The 25,431-nt window shown below is 37.0% G+C and overlaps 1 protein-coding gene across 3 annotated transcripts in view; it reads right to left on the bottom strand.

Moving 5' to 3' along the window:
• The window catches only part of Kdm4c (lysine demethylase 4C), a 184,391-nt gene that overhangs the window by 54,730 nt on the left and 104,230 nt on the right, over positions 1-25,431 (bottom strand). For all 3 annotated transcript variants that reach the window (XM_031377684.1, XM_031377685.1, XM_031377686.1), the window contains 5 exons: positions 20,452-20,633; positions 18,537-18,750; positions 15,682-15,758; positions 9,041-9,096; positions 7,091-7,199 (listed from right to left, as the gene is read on the bottom strand). In XM_031377684.1, the coding sequence (XP_031233544.1) occupies positions 7,091-7,199; positions 9,041-9,096; positions 15,682-15,758; positions 18,537-18,750; positions 20,452-20,633 (638 nt within the window). The remainder of the gene's footprint in view (positions 1-7,090; positions 7,200-9,040; positions 9,097-15,681; positions 15,759-18,536; positions 18,751-20,451; positions 20,634-25,431) is intronic.

Genomic DNA, 25,431 nt, shown 5'->3' with positions numbered 1-25,431 from the left:
GACTCCAGAACAAAATTATAAGGTTGGGCTATCATACCAAAGCCTAGTCAATTTTGACTGCTGCCTTAGTGTTTAAAGGACACACTCTCCTCACTTTGAAAGGATGCCTCCTGAAAGCATTCTGGTTTGAGGGGGCGGGAGGAGGGGGGATACCTTAAATGGCACAGTCATTCACAGATCCAAACCTACTTAAGATTCCTGTTTGTACCATGAAGGATTATGGAAGCAAGGCTACATAATGGGGATTAGCACCGCCATTTTTTTCTTAACAACCTATGAGGCATACATAACCTAATTTACACTGAACGAAGAAAAGTGACTTAAGTTTTTGAGTCTCCTCTCCCTAGAGAGTCAGAGATAGAATAACAAATGTACTATTTTATACTGACTGTACCTTTCCCAAACTATGAATATTAGTTTGCTATCAGTACAGACTAAGCCAAACCCAAGGAACTGCTTAGGGTCATCTCACAGCTGTCTCTGATCAAAATGTGTTTGTTATTATTGACTCAGTCAGTGTTGGAGTAAAAGGGTGATGATGTCTTACCAAATTTAAAGATTTCCCTGTAATTACTACATATACAGACAAGGGGGGATAATTCATCAATTCAGGGTGAAGACCAAGATTACTCTCAAACTATTCCCTGAAATAAAGTATGTGAATTCCTATTTAACAATGCTTTTAAAACTAGTTCCTAAAAGAAAGAATAGTTGAAACCTGAAAATGTAAAAGTGTCAATCAATTTCTTTCTGCCTCATAATTTTTCTGTTAAGAGAAAGAACAATGTAATATTATATTGTAATATCTATAGTAACAATGTAATATTTCAAGTATTTAGACGTTTTTCATATATATGTGTACAGCCTTCAGAGAGCATATTATATGTAATGGTTATGCCAGGGAAATGTTAGTGATCCTCAAAAACACAGACAGGAGCCAATCTGATACAACTCACAGCAGGGTCTTTTTTCTATTTGAGTTAGCTTGCCCCCCCTCCCCAACACACCACCACCACACAAGACGGTTTTGGTGGTGGGGGAGCCCTGAATGTCTATCATGGCAAGGCTTTATAGTAAGCAGCAAGCAGAAAATACGCGTGCAAGCATATAATTGGAAAGCTGTTGTGGCCTTTAACATAATTGGATGGTGTTGGGAGTCACATCATAAACTTAATTTCTGCTCCCTTCTGCATTGGTGGTGTCAGGCAAGGGGTGGACTTATAACATGGGGTGTAGATTTGTTGGGGGAATAACCTGGAGACACTGGTCTTGTTGGAGATTAGCCTAGAGACTGGAGCTTGGCTCAGGTTTTGTTGGGGGGCAACTTGGAAACTGATGCCTGTTAGTTTACCTGAGTTTGAACTTAGGTCAGGTTCTCTAAAATATTCTCAACTTAAAAGCTTTGCCATCTCACAATCATGTCCAGCTGACATTTTCCATTTTACTAAAAAGATTTTATGGTGCATTATTACAGCACTATACAAATACAGAGGGTTGCAATAAGATCTTGTCATTGTAGCAAAGAATTCTGAGACTTGAGAACTACACAGCCACTGATAAAAAATTTTCACAAGTAATTAGAATCATACATCACATTAAGGCCAAGTACATATAGTGTCTCCTTATTAATTTATGTGTACTATTTTTTGAGACAGAATATATACATGGCTAATGTTATCTCCAACATAATAAGTAGCTGCAGCTGGCCCTTAACCCAATCTCCATGTGCCACAGCAAGTCATATGCTGAGATTATAAACCTGTGCCATATTATCTGGCATAAAGTATTTTTTATCCCTCTGCTACTAAGATCTTGATTCACAATTGTCAATTTTTCTATATTCTAAGAACTTCTAGAGCTATTGGGAAAAAAAATCACTGACCACATGAGTACATCATACCCCACCCCACCCAGTAACCCCTACATGAATACATGAATTATTGATTGTAGAGCACAGGAACAACCATATATAAGATTTTCTATGAGCTATGTTTGTATAAGGTTGCTAATGTGCACAGCATAAACTCATCTTCTAGGTTATTCATGGGTTGTATATAAACTCATTAATGTGAGTTTTAATATGGAAGATAATACATATTATTTTAAGTTCCTTAAAATTCATTAAGAAGCCCTGTGTAATACAAAACAAACTGTTTATAAAGAAAATAAAGATGATCACTAACTTGGTATGATATTAAATAGAACTGAGGTAATCTCCACTGCTTTTTCACCCAGTAGTTCTCCATTTAATATTTACAGATCTATTAACACAAATTTGTTTGCAAGAGAATGTTTTCCTTTAAGAAATAAAAAACCCAATTGTATTTTTCTCCCCTGGACTTAGCTCTTCAGATGAAATATCTATGTTCAGAATTAATATATTTTTTAAAACTATAATCTTTGGCCTTCAGGTTCACTATTATTTGCATTCAAGTACAAACTTTAAAGTATAAAGAAGCTTCTAAGAATAGTGTAGTCTCAGCTAGATACTGAAAGGTTTGTAGCTCTGTCATCATTACAGTGTATATTCCTTTTCAAAGTAATGTTCTTTAATCACAGAAAATGTGTGCCTAGCTTAGTTTTATTTGTCAAATAAGGAACCAAAAGTCTTTGAATGTTCTGGGGTATAATCAGTTATTCTGGCCAGAGCAGACCTTCAGACCCCCTGAAGCTGGAATTATGGACAGTTGTCCAGACATGGGTGATTGCAAGCCAAATACTGGTCTTCAGCAGAAAGAAGCAAGCCCTTACTGAGCTCTCTTCTGGCCTGTACATATTAGACAGACAAACACACACACACACACACACACACACACACACACACACACACACTATGCATTCCTTGCAGCGGTTGTGTTGTAGGTGTATCAATTGGGGTGAAGTATCCCAATCACTTGTTCTCTGTAGTTTGAGCAGTAGTACGCATAAGTGAAATGTCAAAAAATCTTAAAAAGGTAAACTTTGGATAGAAACCCATCATAAAACACAGTGTTTCCATAGGACAGTTTAGTTTAAAAGGTTAACAAAGTAGTAAACTGTAGCAGGATTTTCCCTGTCCAATTAATTTAAATATTAATGTAGCAGGAGGCCTGTGATCGGATAGGGAAAGGGGAGGCAGAGCTAAGAGTTGCAGGGACAGAGAATGACTAAAGGTGGAGAAGAAGGAAGCAAAATGGAGGGTGATGGAAAGAATGATCCACATTCAGTGTGGATTTAAATAGCCACAGGTAGCTATGAATATCATAAAAGGATAGTATAATTGGGCTAACTTGTTTAATCTAGGTGGGTAGCTTGTATCATTATCAATTGGCACAGAAACTATTGAGATAAGATATTCTGGGAAGTGTTTTCTTTTTTTTTTAATTGAGTTTTATTGCATTATGATGAGAAAAGATACATAATTTCAATTTATCTAAATTTGTTAACATTTAAAAACATATTTTAAGTAAACAGAATTACAACACATTCTTCTTTCCTTTTTTTACCTCAACTCCTCCCAGAAACCCCTCCTTCAAACAGAACCAGAAACTATTGTGTGGGCATCTTGTATATTGAAAATTTATTGATAAATAAATCTGACTGTTTAATTATAAGCTTCTAGAGTTTTGTTTTACTGAGTTACTGGAATGTGGGACTGCTGTCAACAGGGAGGTTATGGCAGAGAAGGAACTAGTGGCTCCAGGGACAAGAGAACCAAAGCTGAAAGACCCATGTCGTTAGCTGCTGAGGCTAGTCTAGAGGCAGAGGCAGCCGGGCAGAGAGTATCTGGGTGTAGCATGGGAACCTGCTGGTTTTTCGAGACAGGGTTTCTCTGTGTAGACCAGGCTGGCCTCGAACTCAGAAATCCACCTGCCTCTGCCTCCCAAGTACTGCGATTAAAGGCGAGCGGCACCACTGCCCAGCACTGGCTCTTTTTAATATTTCCCAAAACAGTAAAGTATTTTGAATTAACAATAGAAATAGAATGCTTTAAAAATAATTCTAGTAAGTATCATAGTGTTCAAACAGAATTATCTGAATTATAGCAGAAATTAATCGTTATAGAAAAATATAAAATTTGTACATCAGATGTTGTGTGCCTTTACTATGTTCACTGAAGAGGTAAGCAGCAGGCAGAATTATCAGACCTTCCTTAAAAATAAATCTAATGCATCTTTGTCTACTTAGTGCTACAATGAATGGAGGAGAGGACCCACTTGTTATATCACCAAACAAAGTGGACAAGAGTGAATACTTAGGATGAAAATTGAAAAGCTTCTTTTTCATGTCTCTCTTCATCAAACTGCACATTCTCCTGTATAGAAAAACTTATTCAATCAAAGAAATTTTCTTGTTTACTATCTTCTATGCTCTGAAAAGCTTTCTATTGGAATTATTATACAGGTGAGCTCAAAAGCTGTAGGTTGAACATTTTAATACAAATCTACCAATAGTATTAATAGTACATTTTCTTAAATTCTAAGATTTTATATTAATGAAAGACTGCAAATAATAGTGAATTTTTAAAAAAGTTTTAAAATAGTTTTAAAATAGTCAATAGATAAGTAAAGTTCATGTTTGCCTATCAGTTCTTCATTAAACCTCATGTGGCTATTAAGTGTTAAGCATGACACGTATATAAAGACTAACTTTTCACAAGAAAACATAATGCCTTTTAAATTGGCAAATGAACAAAAATATTTTTGTTTGTCTTCATCATTTTCAATGGTTTACTGCATCACAGACTATTTTTCTGTTTCTGTTTTAATTTTTGTGATCTGCTCCTATCCTTTGAAGAACTGGGGCTTTACAAATCCTTTTCTGCCTCAACAATCCCCACCTTGTGAAGTCATGTCAGCTGCTGAAATTCAAGAATTTAGAAAACATCCCAGACCTGGGACACTATTACACTGGTGGTTTTATTTTGTCTGATCTGGAGTCCATTACTCTGTAAAGCTGCTGATGACAATTAAGTACATCAGATATTGAGCTCCCAAGCAATACAGGAATTTGCCACTGGTCTTGGTTAGCATCTTCTGGCATTATGACAGTCTGTTCAGTTCTAACTTACTTTTTCTGTGTTCTGTCACTTGTACATGTTCTATCTTCAACAAAACGATTTTATCATCTAGTTCTGGTTGGCAATAATAAGCAATAAATGCCAACTGCCTGTATTGTTTTAGAGGGATTGTGAACCCCCCTAACACTCTCTTACTGTATAAATGAATATAATGACTGACATGTTAGTACCTCATAAACATATCTCCTGCATGAAGAAAATGAGTAAAGTAGTGTCATACTTTAGTAGAGTATGCAGAGGTAGGTAGAAAATAAAAGAGAATCCCTAGAAAGGTTCAAACTATTTGCTATTGCTTGACCTCACTCTTCAGGTTACAATTATTTTAAGCCAGAAATAATAATTTGCCATATAGCATACATACTACAGCATTTTATATGTCAGTAAAATCTTCTTAGAATTCACAAGCTATTTAGCTTCTATAAGCATAGATAGAATACTAAATCAAGTGCTAAGGTTGGGAAATCATGATATACACTAAAAGATGCCAAAGGTTAAGAACCATGGTTTATTTAAAAAACAACAACAACAACAACAACAACAACAAAAAACAGTATTTTGCAAAATAGGTGATAGTTTTAGTGAAATAAACTAACACTTAAACATTTTGCAGCCAGGTGGTGGTGGCGCACACCTTTAATCCCAGCACTTGGGAGGCAGAGGCAGGAGGATTTCTGAGTTCGAGGCCAGCCTGGTCTACAGAGTGAGTTCTAGGATAGCCAGAGCTATACAGAGAAACCCTGTCTCGAAAAAAACCAAAAAAAAAAAAAAAAAAAAAACTCCAAAAAAAACCAACAACAACAACAAAATATTTTGCATCCATATGAACAGGAAGATGTAGAATGGGTAGGAGGCTGGCACTTTTGTTCTTAAATACTGAGCTGTCTCTATAGACGTTTTACACCTTGACCATATTACTCAAATTAGGTAACAGCAGATCACATATTTCTTCATAAAGTAAAAAGCTTGATAGTGTTATCATGAGAAATAGTGTTCACTTACCCTTTCTGAGAACAAAGAACAGTAGATAAAATTCCTAAGACAGGGTCCCTTTGTGGGAAGAAGTTTGTTAGAAACAAGCAACAGTTTCAATGATAATGTTTGAAATGTTCCACAGTGGAATGATTATGAGTTAATGAGAGAAACTGAAGAACTTTTAGGCAATTTCATCAGCATAATAAATTAATGTTTTTAATTTTTAAAAAGTGCCTTATTAAATAAACAAAACAAGCTGGGTGGTAGTGGAATATGCATGCCCTTAATCCCAGCACTAGGGAGGTAGAGGTAAGGGATCAGGGCTAGCCTGGTCTCCAGAGGCTGCACAGATACACAGAGATAGCCTGCATTAAAAACAAACAAAAAAAGCAAAACAAAAAAAAAGAAAAAAAAGAAAAGAGGCCTAAATTAATGCTATGTGTTACAGAAAGATACAGGAATAAATAAGTAGTTAATGTATACACATCACAGGTCTTTGGTTTAATGAAATAATACTCTTAAAAAGGCAAATCAGTGAAGAAATTTTTATGAATGTTACTAGAAGATTAGAAGGTAATAACTTCGAGTTGGGAATATTAAGTATCTGGTGTCTACTACTGAGTTAAAAATACCTTCTAATAAAAAAAAAAGCTTTTGCATTTTTCTGTAAAGCTCTTCTTGTCAAAGAGATAGTTGCTAAGGTTGGACATATTTGCTATTTACCAAAAAAAAGCACAATAGAGGAAAGAGAGAAAAACAGTAGGCAATTTCTAAAGAACAGTTTAGGAAATTGCTGAACAATCTCAGAGAGCCTAATGTTATAAGTTCATATCAATAAAGAAAATTGGTCCCTTTCCTATATTTAAAAATGAGGCCTGTAGTGGAGACTTTCAAAATAAATACTAGGAAAGAATTTGTGACAAAAAAATATATTCAGGATAGAAGAAAATATCGGTAGAATAAAATGAAGCTATTGGATATACTGATTTGGAAACAAAACAAATTTGGAAGTTGAAATTAACATTAATATATGAATTAAAAAAATTTGTTGACACTCACCAATTTTAACCTCTGTAAAGGTATTCTGTCTACATCTATTTGTGTTCTTTCTGGGACATTAGTGAATTGCACTTCTGGAACTGCCACAGCACATATGACATGAGCCCACCTAAGGAAAGGAGACATGAAATATAAACAAATTCTCTAAACTTACTTGGTGGTAGCAATCTGGTGCATAGAAAAAATGAATCCAAAAACTTAATTCCACGGCAAGTATATTTTGGATTATAAACCTCTTAAATGACAACTAGACATATTTAGCATAAGTTCTGTAATGAGAATTAGGTAAACGGGGCTGGACAGATGGCTTAGCAGTTCTAGCAGTGGATCTTGGCAGATACCAGCACGGACATGGCAGCTCACAATTACAACAAACACCAATACTAGGTGATCCGATGTTCCTTCTGCCTTCCATGAGCTGCATGCACACTAAGGCATAAACACATACAAAAAAAGGACCATCTAAAAGGCCAAGGACTAAGTCCTATACTATGGATATATACATTTGAAAACCATAAGGATACTAAAAATGTGGGTTTTCATTTTCATTTAACACTACATGTGTAATATATTTGAACAGATTGATACATGACAATGGAATAGTTTAGTGTACTAGGAATCACCTTTTAATATAATGTATGATATAATATATATTATTTTCTCAGGCAAAATAATTCTAATACGCACATTTTCTACAAAATTAAAAGTATTTAAGTCTTTAAATAGTTTTCCTAAGTGCAATATTATCATAAACAAAGGAAACTGTAGCTAAAGAGAAATAAAATCTAGCTTGTTTCCTGATCTCCTTTTGAAAACATTAGAGCATCCTTTCACATCCCAAATTTGCATAAATGTGTTACTAATACTACTCAATATCTCTTTAAAAGTGTTATACCTCCAAGTAAACATAGGGCTTAAAAACAATATTAGGATTTGTATTATTAAACTAACAACATATATTTAAATGAAATTTTTTGTTTCGTTGTTTGTTTTTCAAAGACAGGTACTGGGTGTCCCGGAGCTTGCTAAACAGATCAGGCTGGCCTCCAACTCAGAGATACATCTGCCTCTGCTTTTCAAGTACAGTGATTAAAGGACTGCCCTTCTAGGCCTTACTCAGACATAGCTTATTTATTTCATTTGACCAATGAATGCCAGGTTTTATCCAAAGACCATAGGAAGAAAGGACAACTGTTAACCCCACCAGAAGACTCTTCTAGACTTGAATAAAGTTAGCATTTTATAGTAAATCTATTAAGATAATTTCTCATGATATATATTTTTACAGGAAGACTTAAAGCATCTCATAGTCTCCAGAGCCTATAGACAACATCGAAATCTAAGTGACAACTCTGTAGGATAATGGCACTCTTACTAGATGACCTTATAAAAATGATACAAATTCAAGCAAAAAGTATTGGCTGTTACATAGCACTTTTATCAATGTTAAGGATGCTAAATGATTTTACTCTTCATTCCAAGCAACCAGACTCATGTATACATACAAAAATATGGTAATGACATAAAAAGATTATGCACGAGGATTTCAAATTCCAGTGCATTGGCCAGGCAAGAACACTTGCCCCACTGAAGGCAAGTTCTCCCACCAATTTATTTAAAAAGAAAGAGAAAGTGAGAGGGAAAAAAAAAGGTAGTTGAGTTAACAGGAAGGAAGTACTGCCGAAGAAGGAAGGGGTGAGTAGTGGAGGGGGGAACGAGAGATGACACGGAAGACAAAGGAGAAACCTGTTCATAAAATGAGGACTGCCATTACACGTTATGTGTTAATGTTGGCATTAGTCTCTGAAGCCAAATTTGAACCCTAGCCCCAGAGAGCAAGTGTGTGAAATAATGTCCCAGGAAGAACTAACTGTAAAGCTATCTATCATGCAGAGCTTCAAGAGTAGAAAAAGAAATGATGAAATTCAACACAATCAATATATTACTTACTGATTGTTCTTAGTCTCTTTAAGAGCACCTCCTCTCAAATTGCAGAGACAGCATTCCTATGGAGGAGAAAAGAATAAATTATACTTATAAAATCCATATAACAAATATCACTACCCTTCATATAAACTACTCTAGAAATTGGTATATACCATTTTCCATTTATCGTAAAACTAAAAGTGTAAATAATTACACAATGCTAGATACTTCAAGTTCCAGGAAAGAAAAAAAAATCATGAAAGTGACTGAGTACATAGGTCCTTGCAAAGGACCACCGAATATTGCTTTCACTCAAGTGCAGTGAAGATGTGAAAAAAAAATACATCTTACTACAGAAGTAATTATTCATCCATGTTCATTGCTGCTCTATCATAAGAGCCCGAAACTGGGAACAGTCTTGATTTCTATGAACAGATGAGCGGAGAAGAAAAATGTGGTTCATTTACAAAATGAAATATTACTCAGCTAATAAGAAAAGTGAGATTATAAAACTCAAAGGCAAACAGAGCTAGAAAATTCATGCTAAGTGAGGTAACCCAGACCTCACAACACAAATAGTATGTTTTCTATCATATGTGGATGTTTATTGTTATGCTTTAGATATGTATACTATAATCCAAACAACCGCAAAGGAGAGGTACCAGGTAAGGTACTATAAGAGACCAAAAAGAGAGAAGTAAAAAAGTAAAGTTATAGAGACATAAATAAAAGAGAATTAAATTAAATGGGGAGAATTAAATCAGGATGGGAGGGCAAAATCAAGGAGAAATAAACAGGGCTGGAGAGATGGTTCAGTGATATAGAGCACTGACTGCTCTTCCAGAGGTCCTGAGTTCAATTCCCAGCAACCACATGGTGGCTCACAACCATCTGAAATGGGATCTGATGCCCTCTTCTGATCTATCCAGAGACAGTTACAGTGTACTCATATGAATAAAATAAATTTTAAAAGGAGGAAATAAACAGAGGAACAGGTAATACTAAAGGCTTCTTGGAAGCTATATGGAAGCCTACTACCAGAGAAGCTTGTTAACATGAATTTACGTATAAAAAGGTTTTAAGTGAGTCATCAAATAACAGGGGAAACTAGGCATCTTATGCTACAAAGTAAAATCTCCAGTGCCAGGAATGGTTTATAACTTCTTGAATTAATGGCCAAAGTGGCCCCATGAAAAACATCCACCCCTCCCCAGCAAATATCACAGGCCAAGGTTATTGCTTACTCTCCACAACTTATGGTAGGTCCTATGGGTAAAGACAACACTTACTTAGTTATTGAACAGAGAAAAATCTAGCTGGTGTCTCTATGGCAGTTTCACCTCTAATAATTAGTGCTAATGGTGCTGAAAGGTACTGTTCACTCTACCAGAAAACAAAGGTAATCATCAATATTATGTAGCTTACAATTCTTGGGACCTACAACAATGACTTGCCTGCATGATATACTAGTGCAATAGTTAATCTGAGTTTAACCCACCATTATTTGACTGGATTTAAGGTCCATTCATAGAAAGGGCACCTGACACTGTTAAAGTGGCCGAGAAGCATAGAACACATAAATCGCAGTACTTTATGTCAAGGCTTTCACTGTATATTTGAAGGTTATTAACGTCAACACAGAGATGCAGCCCAGGACTGTGCATTCAAAGACTGATCAGACTGGTAGTATGAAGAACCATAAAATTAAATGTAAAGACTGTTGTGAAAATGACACTATGAATGTAAAGCCTACACAATAAAAGAGAACTCATATCTAGTATCATTAGCAGGGTCAAAAAAAGGAGACAGAATAATGCCAGATATAACACACAGAAGGACTAGACTCATGCAGTAAAACAGTAGTTGCCAGACATTACAGCACAGTTGTTCACATGAATTCCTAGAAGGTGTAACTGTATACAACAGACTTGTACATGATAGAGCCACCCCAAATCTCAGTATGGGTGGTAAACAGGCTCACAAAGCTCCACTCCTAGGCTGACAGGCTACTGCAACTGATGACTACTGGGAGAGGGCAAGTTTGTTTTCTTCTTGGACATAGTCCCTGAGAGGCTACTAATGTTTTAGCATATGGCCCCACACCCATGCATATAGAGGAAGCATTAAATGTATTCACTCATTGGGTACTTAGGAATCAATCAAACATACTGTGTGCATGTATGCTAGCTAATTTTATAACAACTTGACACAAGTTATTGCTATTTGGGAAGAGGGAACCAGAATTGAGAACCCTTCCCTATACCCAAGCACAAAATTGGGCTGTGGTACATCTTCTTGATTTATAATTGTTCCTGGAGGGCCCATCCTATTGTAGATGGTGCCAGTTTTGGGTCATGGATGATATTAGAATGCAGGCTGAGGGAAGGAGGAACCTGGATGGAAGAGGGGACAGGGAGGGGACAAGTGGAACATAGTAAGATATTGGGGGAATGAGGGGCAAACAAGACTGAAGCTGTGGGACAGCAGAAAGAATGGAAACTGGCAACCTTGGGAGGTATAAGTTGTGGGGTACCCTATAGAAAGTAAACAGACCTGGGAGACGAGAGACTCTCAGGACCCAAAGGAAGGACCTTAGATGAAATGCCCTACAGTGGGGAGAGGGAACTTGTAGAGTCCCTCTAGTAGAAAGACAGGGACGGAATTAAGAGGAGGGATGGGGTTGGCATCTCAGTCAAAAACTCTGACCCAGAATTGTTCCTGTTCAAAAGAACTGCAGGGAGAAAAAGAGAGAAGAGACTGAGGGAAAGGAGGTCTAGTGACAGGCCCAAATTGGGGATTCAGCTCATGGGGAAGCTCTAAGGCCTGATACTATTACTGATGCTATGATGTACTTGCAGCAGGATCCTAGCATGGATGCCCTCCAAGAATCCCAACAAGCAGTTAAAAGAGACAGATGCAGATACCTACACACAACTAATGGACAGAAGCTGGGGACTCCTGTGGTGGAATTAGGGGAAAGCTGGAAGAAGCTGAGGAAGAAGGATACTCCATAAGAAGACCCAAGATCTCTCAGCCACTGAGCCACCAACCAGACAGCATATACCAGCTGATATGAGGCCCCCAACACATACACAGCAGAGGACTGCCAGGTCTGACCCAATGAGAGAAGACACACCTAACCACTGAGAGAATCAATGCCTCAGGGAGTGGGGAAGTCTGGTGGGATGAGGATTGGGTAGTGGGGACATCCACTTGGACACAGGGGGTAGGGATCATGGAGGAGTGGGTTGGCTTGGGGGAAGAACAGTCAGAGTTAAGTATATATAAAAAAAGAGACTTAAAACAGAGAAAGAGGAGAGTAGAAAACATGTGATTTGAAATTAGGGTGAGGCATAAGGCTTAAGCAAGAATGTATAAAGCAAGATATAGGCAAAGAATGGGGATGCTTAACTAAAAGTATGCATGTACACAAAAGCTTATGGAAACCTACTATTTTGTAAGCTGTGGGAGGCTGAGTGAAAAAGATCCCCATACGCTCATGTTTGAATATTCTGTCCCTAGCTACCAGAAGTATTCAGGAAGTACTAGTATGTGAGTCTTATTGAGTAATTTTGACCTTGTTGGAAGTGGTATGCCACGTGGGATAGGTGTTGAGGTTTCAAAAGACAAAGCCAGCACAAGTCTTGCTCTCTGCCTCTTACTTGTAGATCAGATGTGAACTCTCAGCTACTGCTGCAGCCCAGTAAACTACCTGATTCCCACCATGGTGATCATAGACTAATCCTCTAAAAATGTAAGCAAGGCCGAAATTAAGTGATTCCTTTTATACGTTGCTGTGGTCATAATGTCACTTTTCAGCATTGGGTGGAGTTTTCTTTGAGTTTGAACACAGGTTAACTGTTTAAGTAGATGATACATCTACTAACAGATAGGAATTATAAAATGAAAATCTCAGTATCAGGTACTGGTACTACAGAGTTAATCATAAGAGAAGCCCTAGAGACACCCAAAACAATACAGGCTAGGACTTATTCTCAGCTGGCCACCACAGTTAGATTATAAGACCCTTCTCTTAAAAACACAACACATTTTAGTTATAGCCCATAAAGCTATTAATCTGAAACTGATTTGAAAACTTCCTCCATACTAGTTACTTTTATAATGCAAGACATGTTATGCAGATCACTCAGAGAGAGAGAGTTATCACCTGATTTATTCAGCCTTGAATGCTGAATCCAAAAATTTTGTTATCATTCAAAATGTGTACTTCAGTGCAGCAGTGTAATGATGTTTTCTGACTGGATTTGAGACTTCTTCCACCAAAAGGAATTTATGTCTAGTACTGTAAGCCTGGACAAATGCTAATGGCTGGGGGTTGGAGACAATGAGTTACAATCAGTTACAATCCTTCTAATCAAACCTAACAGTTTTTTTTAAGTTGATATATTGCCAAAAATTCCTAAATACTCATGGTCATATCCGTTGATGGATACAGCTCTCAAACTCGCTCCAAGAAGCTTCTTTGTGCCTTGGGTAACTGTCAGTGCAAACACTCATATAGCCTTCAGAGTGTGGAAAGTAACTGATAGTGTATGTTCAGTCCTAAGAACATATCTAAATCTACCCAGAGCTCAGTAAACATTGGGAAGGAAGTGTAAAAGGAATGTAAGATTATTATAATGAAGAGGAGGGTTATAAAATGCTGGACATTTGATGGTAAATGTTCGGCCCTATTTGGCCCTGGTTTGGGCCTTGTGGACAAACCTGATCCTGGCTGAGTTTTGTAAACTGTCTCAGTCACTTCCAAACTGGAGTGACTCAGCATGACCTGCCTAAGCCTGCCTTTGCCCAGCTCCTGCTGCCATACCCTTCTTCAACTTTCCACTCCCCCATCTCATCTCACCTCCTCTCTCTGCCCTTTATAAAGAAAAGATCGATACAATAAAATGAATTCTTACTTTGACAGACTCCTGGCTCAGGGTGGTTATTCTCCAAAGGCAGGAAATCTGAGCTGTGACACTCACCATCCCACTCAGCCCCAAAGCTTGGCTGGACTGAGTTCTCTCTCTCTCACCCAGCAGGTAAAATTAGGACTACTACATAAAATTGTTATACTTTAGAAATATAACACAGTTTGCAAAACTTTACTTTCCATAAAAAAGTATTAGAAAGATTATGTTTACTATAGGGTTATGTAAACCAAGCTAAATATGCTATAGTAATATTCTGTGTAGATAATACATTAATCTTACTTTTACAAGGGATACTAAAAACAATCATAAGAAATAATTATAAATGAAGCTTTGTGATACATAGGCCAGCATATATTATCTGACCTCAGGTGAATTATCAGGTTCCTGTGAACTCCTTTAGAGTCTCTTTGTCAAAGGAGTTGCACCATTACTCTTGAATCTAAAGCTGACTACAGGAAAATAATTCCTCAAGAAGTCGATAAAAAAGATTGTTTAATAATATAAACATCTGAGCCACAAAATTCATTGATTCATAATGAAGTATTTAGCAAAAGTTAATATTTGAAAATACAGGCCTATATTAACTCAGAGTATAAGTTCTGTCTACTAAACAATAGAGTAGCTGCTGATCAAAACCTGGTCAATATGAGAGACCTGCTGTGAGACCAACAATGATGAACAGTCCTGGAAGTGGACAGAGCATGGTTAAATAGAAAATATATATGGCATGGTAGATTAATGGAAAATCAAAGACAGATTTAGAGTAAACTTCCAGGGGCATTTTTAGAAAAAAATAATTCTAACATAGAGAAATTTGTGGTCCTTATATGTACAATCATTTCTTGTCAAACATTCTGTCTAAAGTTCACAGTGATGACTTCCACTTTATAGAACAGTTATTTCAATCACATTTGTTAAGGTGTGAATAAAAGGAAGAATAAATAATGGTAAGTGTGTTAGTCAGGGTTTCTATTCCTGCACAACATCATGACCAAGAAACAAGTTGGGGAGGAAAAGGTTTATTCAGCTTACACTTCCCCATTGCTGTTGATCACCAGAGGAAGTCAGGACTGGAACTCAAGCAGGTCAGGAAGCAGGAGCTGATGCGGAGGCCATGGAGAGAAGTTTCTTACTGGCTTGCTTCTCCTGGCTTGCTCAGCCTGCTCTCTTATAGAGCCCAAGACTTCCAGCCCAGGGATGGCACCACCCACAAGGGGCCCTACCCCCTTGATCACTAATTGAGAAAATGCCCCACAGCTGGATCTCATGAAGGCACTTCCCCAACTGAAGCTCCCTGTGATAACTCCAGCCTGTGTCAAGTTGACACACAAAACTAGCCAGTACAGTAAGATTTCTTGTTAGTTGAAAACTGCAGGCAGATTGTATTATTTCCTCAAGGATCCATTAACATACCTCCCTTGAGTCTTTACTAGAATGTTTATTTGTAAGGATTTCAAAATGTTTAAGAAAATGAAATTAAAAAAAACAAAGTCTGGAAATGTAAATATGGACTTGATGATCTATGGTACTCAAAGGTTCTGAAGTAGATGCCACATAGAAAGTCACCTAAACTTTCTACAGTGGTTACAAAGTCATTGTGTAGCATGACTTGATGAGAGGGGCTAGAAGTACATAAGAAACATGTACCAAACTTTATCTTTCCGTTAGATTTAGCCATGTCAATAGTGGGTGCAAAGAGAAGAGGAATAACATAATAATAAATCTACTTACTGCAGTCCATGCATTCCTCTTACACCGGGCACACAGCCATCCATCACAGACCTCATGGGAAGGGACACCATAACAACCTATAAAACAACAGAATGGATGTACAGACTAAGTCTCTTGCATCTTTAAAGTGCCCACAACCCTGCAAGAAATCCCAATTCCAGCTACCAGAGGCATGGTGTTCATATGTTCAACGCCTCAGTGACATATGTGGTAAGCTCAAAGCTAGTTTGTGTAATTAAGTGAGATTGTTCCAAAATAAAAAGTACAAAGAGAGTTGGGACTATAGCTCACTGTTAGATAGCCTAGAATTGAAAAAGAATTAGATAAAATGTCCAGTTCTTGGGGGTGGGTGGGACAGCAAAACGCATATTTTAACAACGACTACTACTAAAGCTTAATGCCTAGCATACCAGAAATCTACATAAGCCTGTGACAAAATACTTTTTTGTTGTTTCTCTGTGTACTTCTGACTGCCCTAGAACTCTTACTGTAGACCAAGCTGGCCTCAAAGTCCGAGATCCTCCTGCCTTTGCCTCCCAAATGCTGGGATTAAACATTATGATTATAACTATCATGCTACCAATTCCCAAAACATGAAAATATGTATATTTTGTCTATTTGGGATTTTAATTACTGTTTCTTTTCTTTATTAGGATTAATATGTGTATTATGGATGTCAGAGAACATGGTGCTAGGCTCAGTAATCCCAGTCCATCATAGATGATGATGATGATGAAACTATGAAAATGAGGCTTGCAAAAGCAAGTGTGTGTTGTGACTGAGTCAATTAAAAAGACTATATACTTGGAATCTTTGAGATGAGTTTTCCTTCTATAATATAGGTTGGATTAGACTTTTGTCATAGCTTCCGGAGTACTTGGTCAGGAGGTACATCAATACAAGAAGCTTGAAAGGACATATATTAATATTATCAGAGATGATCTTTGAATGAATGAAAATAAAATTTCTAAAATGTGCTAATAAGTTACAACACTTGAAACAGGTTGAGGGGTGTTAATCAAGTTTGACACAAATTTCAGTGATTAGGGTAAAGGTTACACACAGTGCATGACTAATAATTAAGGTTTGCTTCAATTCAATACTTGATGGATCCATGCTGAGACTAAAAGTGAAGATGACAGGTAGTGAAAATATGTGTGCTAATTGCATGATATCAAGAATTTGGTGATAAATGTTTTATATTAGCACAAAATAAATGAATAAGCAAATAAATCAATAAATTAACAAGCTAGCATGTATAACACCTATATTTGAGATACTGAGATGGAAGAATATGGTGTGTTCAAGGTCTGCCTAGACTACAGAGAAAATTCCTCAGAGAATAGCAAAGGAGGACAAGAAAGGCGAGAGGAGAGGAATGGACAGAAAGCAAATGGGGAGTCAGAAAGAGACACATTATCCTTAATTCCTGAAATAGAAGAGATTGGAAGAAATAAATAAGCAATTTTAACAAAGATTGATAAAAGAAACAATAACAGAATATATAGAGAATTAATCCAAGAAAATCAAATCAAACCAAATGCTAAATTCAATCACATTTAAGGAATTAGTATGGTTATACTATATAGCTGGGGACTTTAGAAAACAAGACTAAATCCATATTTATGTCTGGTACTTTGTCTCTTAACTATACATAGTACGATACTGTATTTAGAAAATAATTAAATTAGCAACCATTGAAACTATGTTAGAGAGAAAACCAGAAGTATATTAATAAAATATATGATTGAGGGGCTGGAGAGATGGTTCACTAGTTAAGAGAACTTGTTCTTCTGGCAGAGGAACGTTTGATTCCCAGCACACACACTGTAGTTCACAACCAGCTGTTACTATAGTTCCAGAGGACTGAAAGCTCTCTTCTGACTTCTCCAGGTATCAGTCACTCATGCAGAACACATATAAACATACCAGCAAAATATTCATATATATAACAAAAATAAAAAAGTCTAAAAACAGAATGTGTGATTAAAAGTTTGAGATGTGCTTCAGTGACATGACATAATCTTAGCATATATGAGGTCCTTGTTCGGCCCCTACAAATAAAAATTACAAAAACAATACCACCAAACCAGATAAATGTAATAGAGAAAAATCAGGAATATTGAAATACTTTAGAATTAGATTTATAATATATATTTGATTATCCTATATATTTAGTCTTTATATATATATATAATATATTATATATTATATAATATTATATATTACATATAATATAATAATATAATTATATAATATATATTATTATATAATAATATCCCTTTCTTAAAAATTTATAAAAATAGTTTTCAATCAATACCAGACATTTTATTTAAATTTCCACAATAATTAGAATATATAAAATTCAAACAATTGAAGAGGCCCCAGCCATGTTTATGGGATTCCTAAGAACTGGACTCCTTCCAAATAAAATGCCCAGGCCTTCTCTTCATTAGTGTTTCATAAAACTGGAAAGGGATGACATTCTACTCACACTCTTAAATGAAGCCATTAAGAATATCAACAATAAGACTAGAAATGGAGCTCTCCTGGCTGACTCTGTGCCTACTATGTACAAAGTCCTGGGCTCAATCTCACTACCATATAAATCTAGGCATGGTGGCACACATTTACAACCCCAACACTTTAGAAGTTGAAATACAAGGCCAAAAGATTCTTAAGGAGAAGGCTAGCTTACTGGGTTATACAGCAAGCTTCTGAGCAGTTAGCTACAAGAACACTGGTATCAAGAACAATGTCAACAAATGAACTGACAGGTCACACTGAGGTGATTTGTAAGGGCTAGAAAGTGTAAACACTGGAAGTATAGAAACAGGAAAACCTGATTTATTTACTTGCATGAACCCGCACGAAGCACTTGGCACAGGAAATCAGAAGACTTGTTCCATCTTCTTCAAGGAAGGCATTTGGGGGGGAATATTCTACATTTTCTTCACTATAAATAAAACACATCTCTGGAATAATGGGTTTAGTCTTTCTTCCAGATTGAACCACTTCATTTACTGCTGTCTCCCATCTAGAATCATTTTCTTCTTTGCTGCTATCAGGCTGAAAAACATATCATATCCACATGAGTGAAAGATACTGGAAAGAGATTATCTTTTATCCATTGATCCACTTACACCTGTTATAGCCAATACATTACAACCTCATCTTGCTTTTACAACTTCATCTTGTTTTCCTTATTTCAACTGGTAGCATTTTATGAATATTCCCATACAGACTCCCATTCAAAGATAAATCAGTGAGCTCTGAGAGTTCATACAAGATTGCAAGGGCCTCTTCAAACTGTGGTCTTCCAAAGGTCATACCTCAGGAATGCACAGCCACTTTTGCTTACATACATCTGTGATGCATGTGTACTAGGCTAATATCTGCTTTGACTTATGGGAAGATATTATGTAATTATACCTCAAAGAATACATATTATCTCAAGGTTTTCTATGGGTAGCATCAATAAAAAGTACATGCCTCCCACAAAAGTTAGAAATACAGAAGACAGAACTGGCCTAGGTGGTCAGATAAAAATAATATGCCAGACCTGATTGTCACGGAGAAATTACAGCTAATAAGTTACCTTTATTAATCCCTAGATCTTAAATTAATCAATTTCTAAAATCTTATTCCCCAAAAGGAATATTTTTATTATTGGAAAATATACAGGTACATAAAAATGCTTAAATACAAATCAATAAAAACAAGCATTTAATGACTAAAGGAAAGTAAAAGCAAAAGTGAGTAAGCAAGCTACTCATTAGAAAGCTGAAAATGTAGAATCGCACCCACTCTCTAGCTCTGAAATACCAGAATTAAATTACTATTATGTGACACATGAAGAAATTCATATCAGGGACTGGAGAGGTGGCTCAGTGGTTAAGACCATTGGCTGCTCTTTCAGAGGACCTGATTTTAATTTCCAATACCCACATGCTAACTCACAACGTATGTAACTACATGAAGTAGAAATAAGCTGGGGCTAGTGAGATGGCTCAGTGGTTAAGAGCACTGACTGCTCTTCTGAAGGTCCTGAGTTCAAGTCCCAGCAACCACATAATGGCTCACAACCATCTGTAATGAGATCTGACGCCCTCTTTTGGTGTGTCTGAAGACAGCTACAGTGTACTTACATATAATAATAAATAAATAAATCTTTAAAACAAAAGATATAAGCTATTTATGAAATTTAGGATATTGAATAAAGTATTTCTGATTATATCAGGGAAATCGTAATTTGAAAATGATGTTTATATTAGTGGGTTTTCTAAAATATTGTACCATAGAGCTTATAATGCAATTTTATATACAGCATTAAATATGTTTCTTATGTGTACTTTGAATAATACATTCATTCTTGAGCTGAGATGCTATCCGAATGACATGGATGGAATAATGATAGAAGCATCAGACACAACTGAAAATAGTAAATTGATACACAGTTGTAATGAGTACCGGATGTACTTTTTGCATGTTTTACATGGAAAAGTATGGGTACAGATATGTACATTACTGAACACTACTACTTTCAATTGTAGTAAGATACTAGGTGTTTGTTTTCTCTATGAAATGGTTTGTTTGAGACTTTAAGTTAGAAGTTTCATGTCTTTTAGTAAAAGAACTGGGTTAAGATACAGGTTTCTAAAATGCAATGATTTAAGCAAACACAAACAACAATGAAACAAACACAGCCCACCAAAAGCCAACAAGGAAGTAGGGTAGTAGGATACACTGATAGTGAAACTCCAAAATCACCTTGTAGTATGGCATGAGCAGAGTGCAGATTGCACAGTTTGGCTCCATTTTTGCAACAGTTGCATTATATTCCTGTTCAGCCATAAAGTTAGGAGACTTTGTCTGCCAAAGGTGGACGAGAGGCTTTGCCCAAGACTCTGTTTCTTCAACTTCTTCGTCAATGCTGAGAACCTCAGGCAATTCTTAGGGGTGAACACAGGGAAATACAATAAACAGAAGATTCAGAAAAATATCACCATGGTAACAGATGTAAATACTCCTACATATCTGTGATATTAATTCCAACTCTTTATGTTGGCTTTTTTAACCTATTTATCAACTATATTCTGAAAGAAATAGAATAAATGTGGTTTTTTTCACCATCTTCAAACAATCAGATTAGATCATGGGGACATAAAGCAGCTCCTCCTTGTCAACTATTTCCTTTCTTCTAGGAAAAGTTAGCCAATCCCACTTTAACCTCATCACTTTAGATTTCTATCTTTCACTGTAAAACTACCCACATAGTTAATAAGACTAAGTACGACTAAAGTAATGACTCTTGTATTAATATTTCCATTTTCTTCACCTAACATAGTATATATTCATAGTTCAGTAAAACCTTAGTTGAATTTCACTGAATTGAATTTTGGATTCAAGAATCTACAGCATTTACAAACATAGAAAACATGATAGTTGTCACAGAAAAACTGAGGGGAAAAAAGGCATAAAAATTAAAATATAAAAGAAGTTAGCTGCAGAAAGAATGGAAGCCAATCCCCACTAGATCTAAGTGCAAGGAAAAAATCAGGTCATATGTTGGAAAAGCCCTATGATATCCAAATACAAACAAAGTTGCTATATAAATAACCTCTAAAGCCTATAGCTTTGGAGACTTATCTTCTTTCAGTTAGCTAGCCAATGCTCATTTTCTAGACCACCTTTCTTTTCATTAATAAAGTATTACTAGTTCAATAATTATTCATTAGTTCCTGATTTGATTTACTTTTCTAAAGATACAATAACCTGAGGCTATACTGTGGACTCTAATAAATGGCTGTATCAGAAGGTAAAATCTATGGCTATTTATTCTATCTAACCCTCACCTTTTTTATGGAATACTTCAAAATGGTATCAAAGCTCCCCAAAAAGGCCTGAATGACAGCCTATGGGAACAAGACAGACTAGAAGAACTACATTCAGTTTTCTTTGACTTTCCCTCATAGCTTTTGGGTTCCTAAGGACTGAGGCTAAGAGTATGCCTGGACCCTCTCTCTTGCCCTCTCCTACTGGTGGTTTTAGACAGGGCAAAGAAATTGGTTAGTGGTATTCTGGGAGAAACTATGCTTTAAATGGGAAAACAACTATCCAGGGGAGCCTATCTTTCAACTGGAAGACTTGCAAGAAGCCAACATGATCCAAGTCAAGCATGTGAATACATGGAGACCTATTCTCCACTGGAAACTTAGGTGCTCACATTAGGACTACGAACACTGAAGCTGCCCACCCAACATTTGAACAACTAAAGTTGGCTACGGCTACAAGATGGTGCTCTCTACGAGGAAAGACTGTACTAATATAAATAATGACAGTTACATGGCTTGGTGTCTACAATGCCAGTGGATCCTCTAAAGGTAATCTACCTTTCTCCATTTCTCTTCCTAGCTTCCATTTTTCCCAGAGGGCTACTGAGATAATGAGAAGGGTGGATAAAAATGAGGACCTGGCTTAAGCACTGCCATAGCTCTTGGCTGATCTCCCTATCTCTCATCCATGCCCTAGAGATAACAGATTAATTAATTTTCATTTTTTGAGGATTTATTTTTGTTTTTGCCACGCCAACTACCTAAGAAAGACACACAGATGGAAAGAACACAAACTTGGATGCCACCAAGTAATGAAAATATTCTGAATAGATACTTGTGTTACTCCTTCCATTTGCTTAGTACCACCATACTGAAACAACAAACAGCAAGACATTGGCATTCCACTTGGAATCTCATGCCCAAAGAAGGAAAATAATGAATCCTTCTGCCAGCCAGAAAATAAGTTTGTCTTTTAGAAGAAATTTCTCAGAGTTCAGCAACCTGCCAGATAACCTTATGAGAGAGATTGGGATAGAGTCAATGATAGGAAGGGCCACACCTAGACCAGGACTGCTTAGCTACTTCATTCTTTAAGTTTTAACTGGGAAGGGTGGACTTGTAGTAAGGTCATGTTACTGGATCTTTCTGCTTCACTTCCCAATGTGTTCACACTGAGTCAATTTCTCCTTTCGTGCTTTACATCATCACACCTTTCTTTACTTGGCTTAAAAGAATAGGCCAGGGCCCATCTAATGCTCTAATGTGATTCTTACCAATAATCAAATTTGTAAAGATGGTTCCCTGTACACCTGTGTACAACTGTGTAAACATAGTATCTAGATAGATATCTGTATCTTTTTTTGTATTAAGTATTCTAGAATTAGAGAAAAAGTATAGTTAAAGTATAATAAATGGAAACTAATTCAATGACAAGTGGGTCTTAGGAAAATTAACTTTCCTGATCTTCCTTCCTTCCACATGCTTCATCTTACCACATGTGATTGTAGCCAGTCTGTAGGGATAAAGATATCTTGTGTCTTAAGTCACTTGTGTCCCTCACTTTATCAGATTACAGAAGAGGAAGAGAAGGAGACCCCCAAGACCTGGGAATTCCCCAGTAATCTCTCACTGTTAGAACAAAAAGTGTAAAGAGCAGAGGGGAAGCTTTTCTTCCGAAAGAGATTTACAAGCTGTCAGACCACCATGCAGGAGAGACAATGATGGGTGGATGGTGGAAGGGATGATAACTTGATGTTGACTGCTTATATATGTATAAATCTGGCCCTGCTCTTCACATCAAAACAAAGATGGACTTTGTAGAGATGGTCACTCAGCCACATATCCCAATGTAAATTCAAAAAAGTTTTTTTGTTATTATTGATTTGGCTATTTTAGTAAGCTTGTAGAAGATACGTAGCCAAACCTGACTTGTAGCAAACTGTACCAAACCAAACTTGACAGCAAGAAACTCCTCTTCACCAGTTAGAATTTCCACTACTTTCTGCCCGATGCACTATAAGCATTAACATAGTACACACATTCCTTCTAAATCTGCTATATGGAGTAAGAAATAACATTTGACCTCACTCTTAAAGCTAAGTATTCATGGGGTGAATTCTATCCTCCTGCCATTCCACACTCAAACATAAGGATCAGGTCAGGAAGTTCTTGTCTCTTCTCCTTGAGTCCATAGGCAGTTTTGGTTTTGCTCTCCGTACAAAACGTGTGCACTCTGATTGAGGGTTAAAACTGCTTATTCAGTTCATTTAGACAATGATAATGTTTCCTTTACTTCCAAAGGTACAATTTGGAAGGGTGACCAATGATATGAATAATTTATTTGAAACTATAGAATTTTTCATTGTCATTTTAGATTTGTTAAAATCTCTAGCCAACAGGAAAATTTTCCAGTTTTGAAATTCAATTTTCATGAATTCCCAGAAGTACTTATCATGTGGGACTGTTGCAAAGGCTACAACTACAAATATTCCAGAAAATACTTAACCTTAAACTCTTGAGACAACTTTGTTAAAATAATTCATGCATATTTTTGCAAGCTCTATATACTGAAATCAAGTGATATTCTTGGCAAATTCTCAGTGGCTGACATAAAAATAAGCTTCTAGGTAGAAATTCACATGAAAAGAGACCTTTCCTTAGATGGATGTCTAGTACCTTTCCTGCAGGGAAGCCACATAAATAGCAAGCCTTGAGGAAAAGTAATTAAAATTCCCAAATATTATATTAAATATTAATTTTTAAAATCCGTCATATAGTTATAATAACAAATAGGACAATAGCTTGTGCTACATGAACTAAAATGGGATAAAGGAGGAATTGCAGTAAACATGCTATCTATAATCCTAGCAATTGAAAGTCGGTACCCAGGGGGATCAAGTCTCGGGCCTGCCTCGATTGCAATGCTTTAACTTGTATCTAGGAAACAAAAATTAGAATTCAACCTTGTAACATGCAGAAATAACAGCTAGTATTTCTCTTATTCAACTATTCAATTGAATAACTATTCAACTAAAATGCTGCTGTACATTATAGAAAGTACTACCACCATGTTCTATTTTCCAACATAAGCATGGGTCACAAAATGAAAGATAGCAAATGGGGCTTGAGAGATGCCTCAGTGTTTAAGAGAACTAACTGCTCTTGCTTTCTTGTTCCCCCCCTCCCTGCCTTCCCTTTCCCCCTCTCTCCACATGGCCATGGCCAGCCTCTACTCTTCTCCCTCTCTCTGTCTTTCTCTGCTTACAACCTTAGCTCCGCTTCCTTCCATGACAATTAACACCTTAACAGCACGGACTGCCTCTTCTCATTGGGATCTACTGTGCTGGAGCAATGGAGCAGGTCTTCCCCTAAAGAGCCAACGTGTCTAATGTAACATGGGAGGCCTGTCTGCGTTCTCAGCCAAGGTCTCCAGCAAGCCAGGCAGCCTGCAGAGCAAGCCAACTACTAAGTACTGTCTTCCCCTTAGGACCCAGCCCGAGCTCTCCTCCTGCCCTTTTCCCTTGGGCCCTGGGCCAGAGTCCACCCGAAGGCCCCACTCTGTTCTCAGCTCTTCTATGGCATCCCGAGGTGTCTGTAGTGCGCAAAAGCTAGAACCTGTTATTCCCGGCCTTAGTGCAGGACCAGGTCCGGGAGCCAATTCTGGCAGCTCTGCGAGCACCCCAGACTGTGCCCTTCCCACCCCAAGAGTGGGGTCCTGCGGCTTCTCACAGCCTTATGCCCACCCACGGTGGCAGCATGCCACTTTTAACCCCATCTGGCCAACAATGTGAGGCAGAACCAGCTAACGCGTACCCTCAGCTGGGGACCCTCCCCCACACACAGAGACCCACATTGGAACTCCAGATTGCCCAAGACCATAATCTAACCAAGTTCTAAAGACTAGGCCTTCTCTGAT

The sequence above is a fragment of the Mastomys coucha genome, unplaced genomic scaffold (assembly GCF_008632895.1).
Source record: "Mastomys coucha isolate ucsf_1 unplaced genomic scaffold, UCSF_Mcou_1 pScaffold18, whole genome shotgun sequence".
In the NCBI taxonomy this organism is placed as follows: Eukaryota; Metazoa; Chordata; class Mammalia; order Rodentia; family Muridae; genus Mastomys; species Mastomys coucha.
The sequence above is the reverse complement of the archived record's forward strand: the minus strand, read 5'-3'. Positions and strand labels throughout refer to the sequence as shown.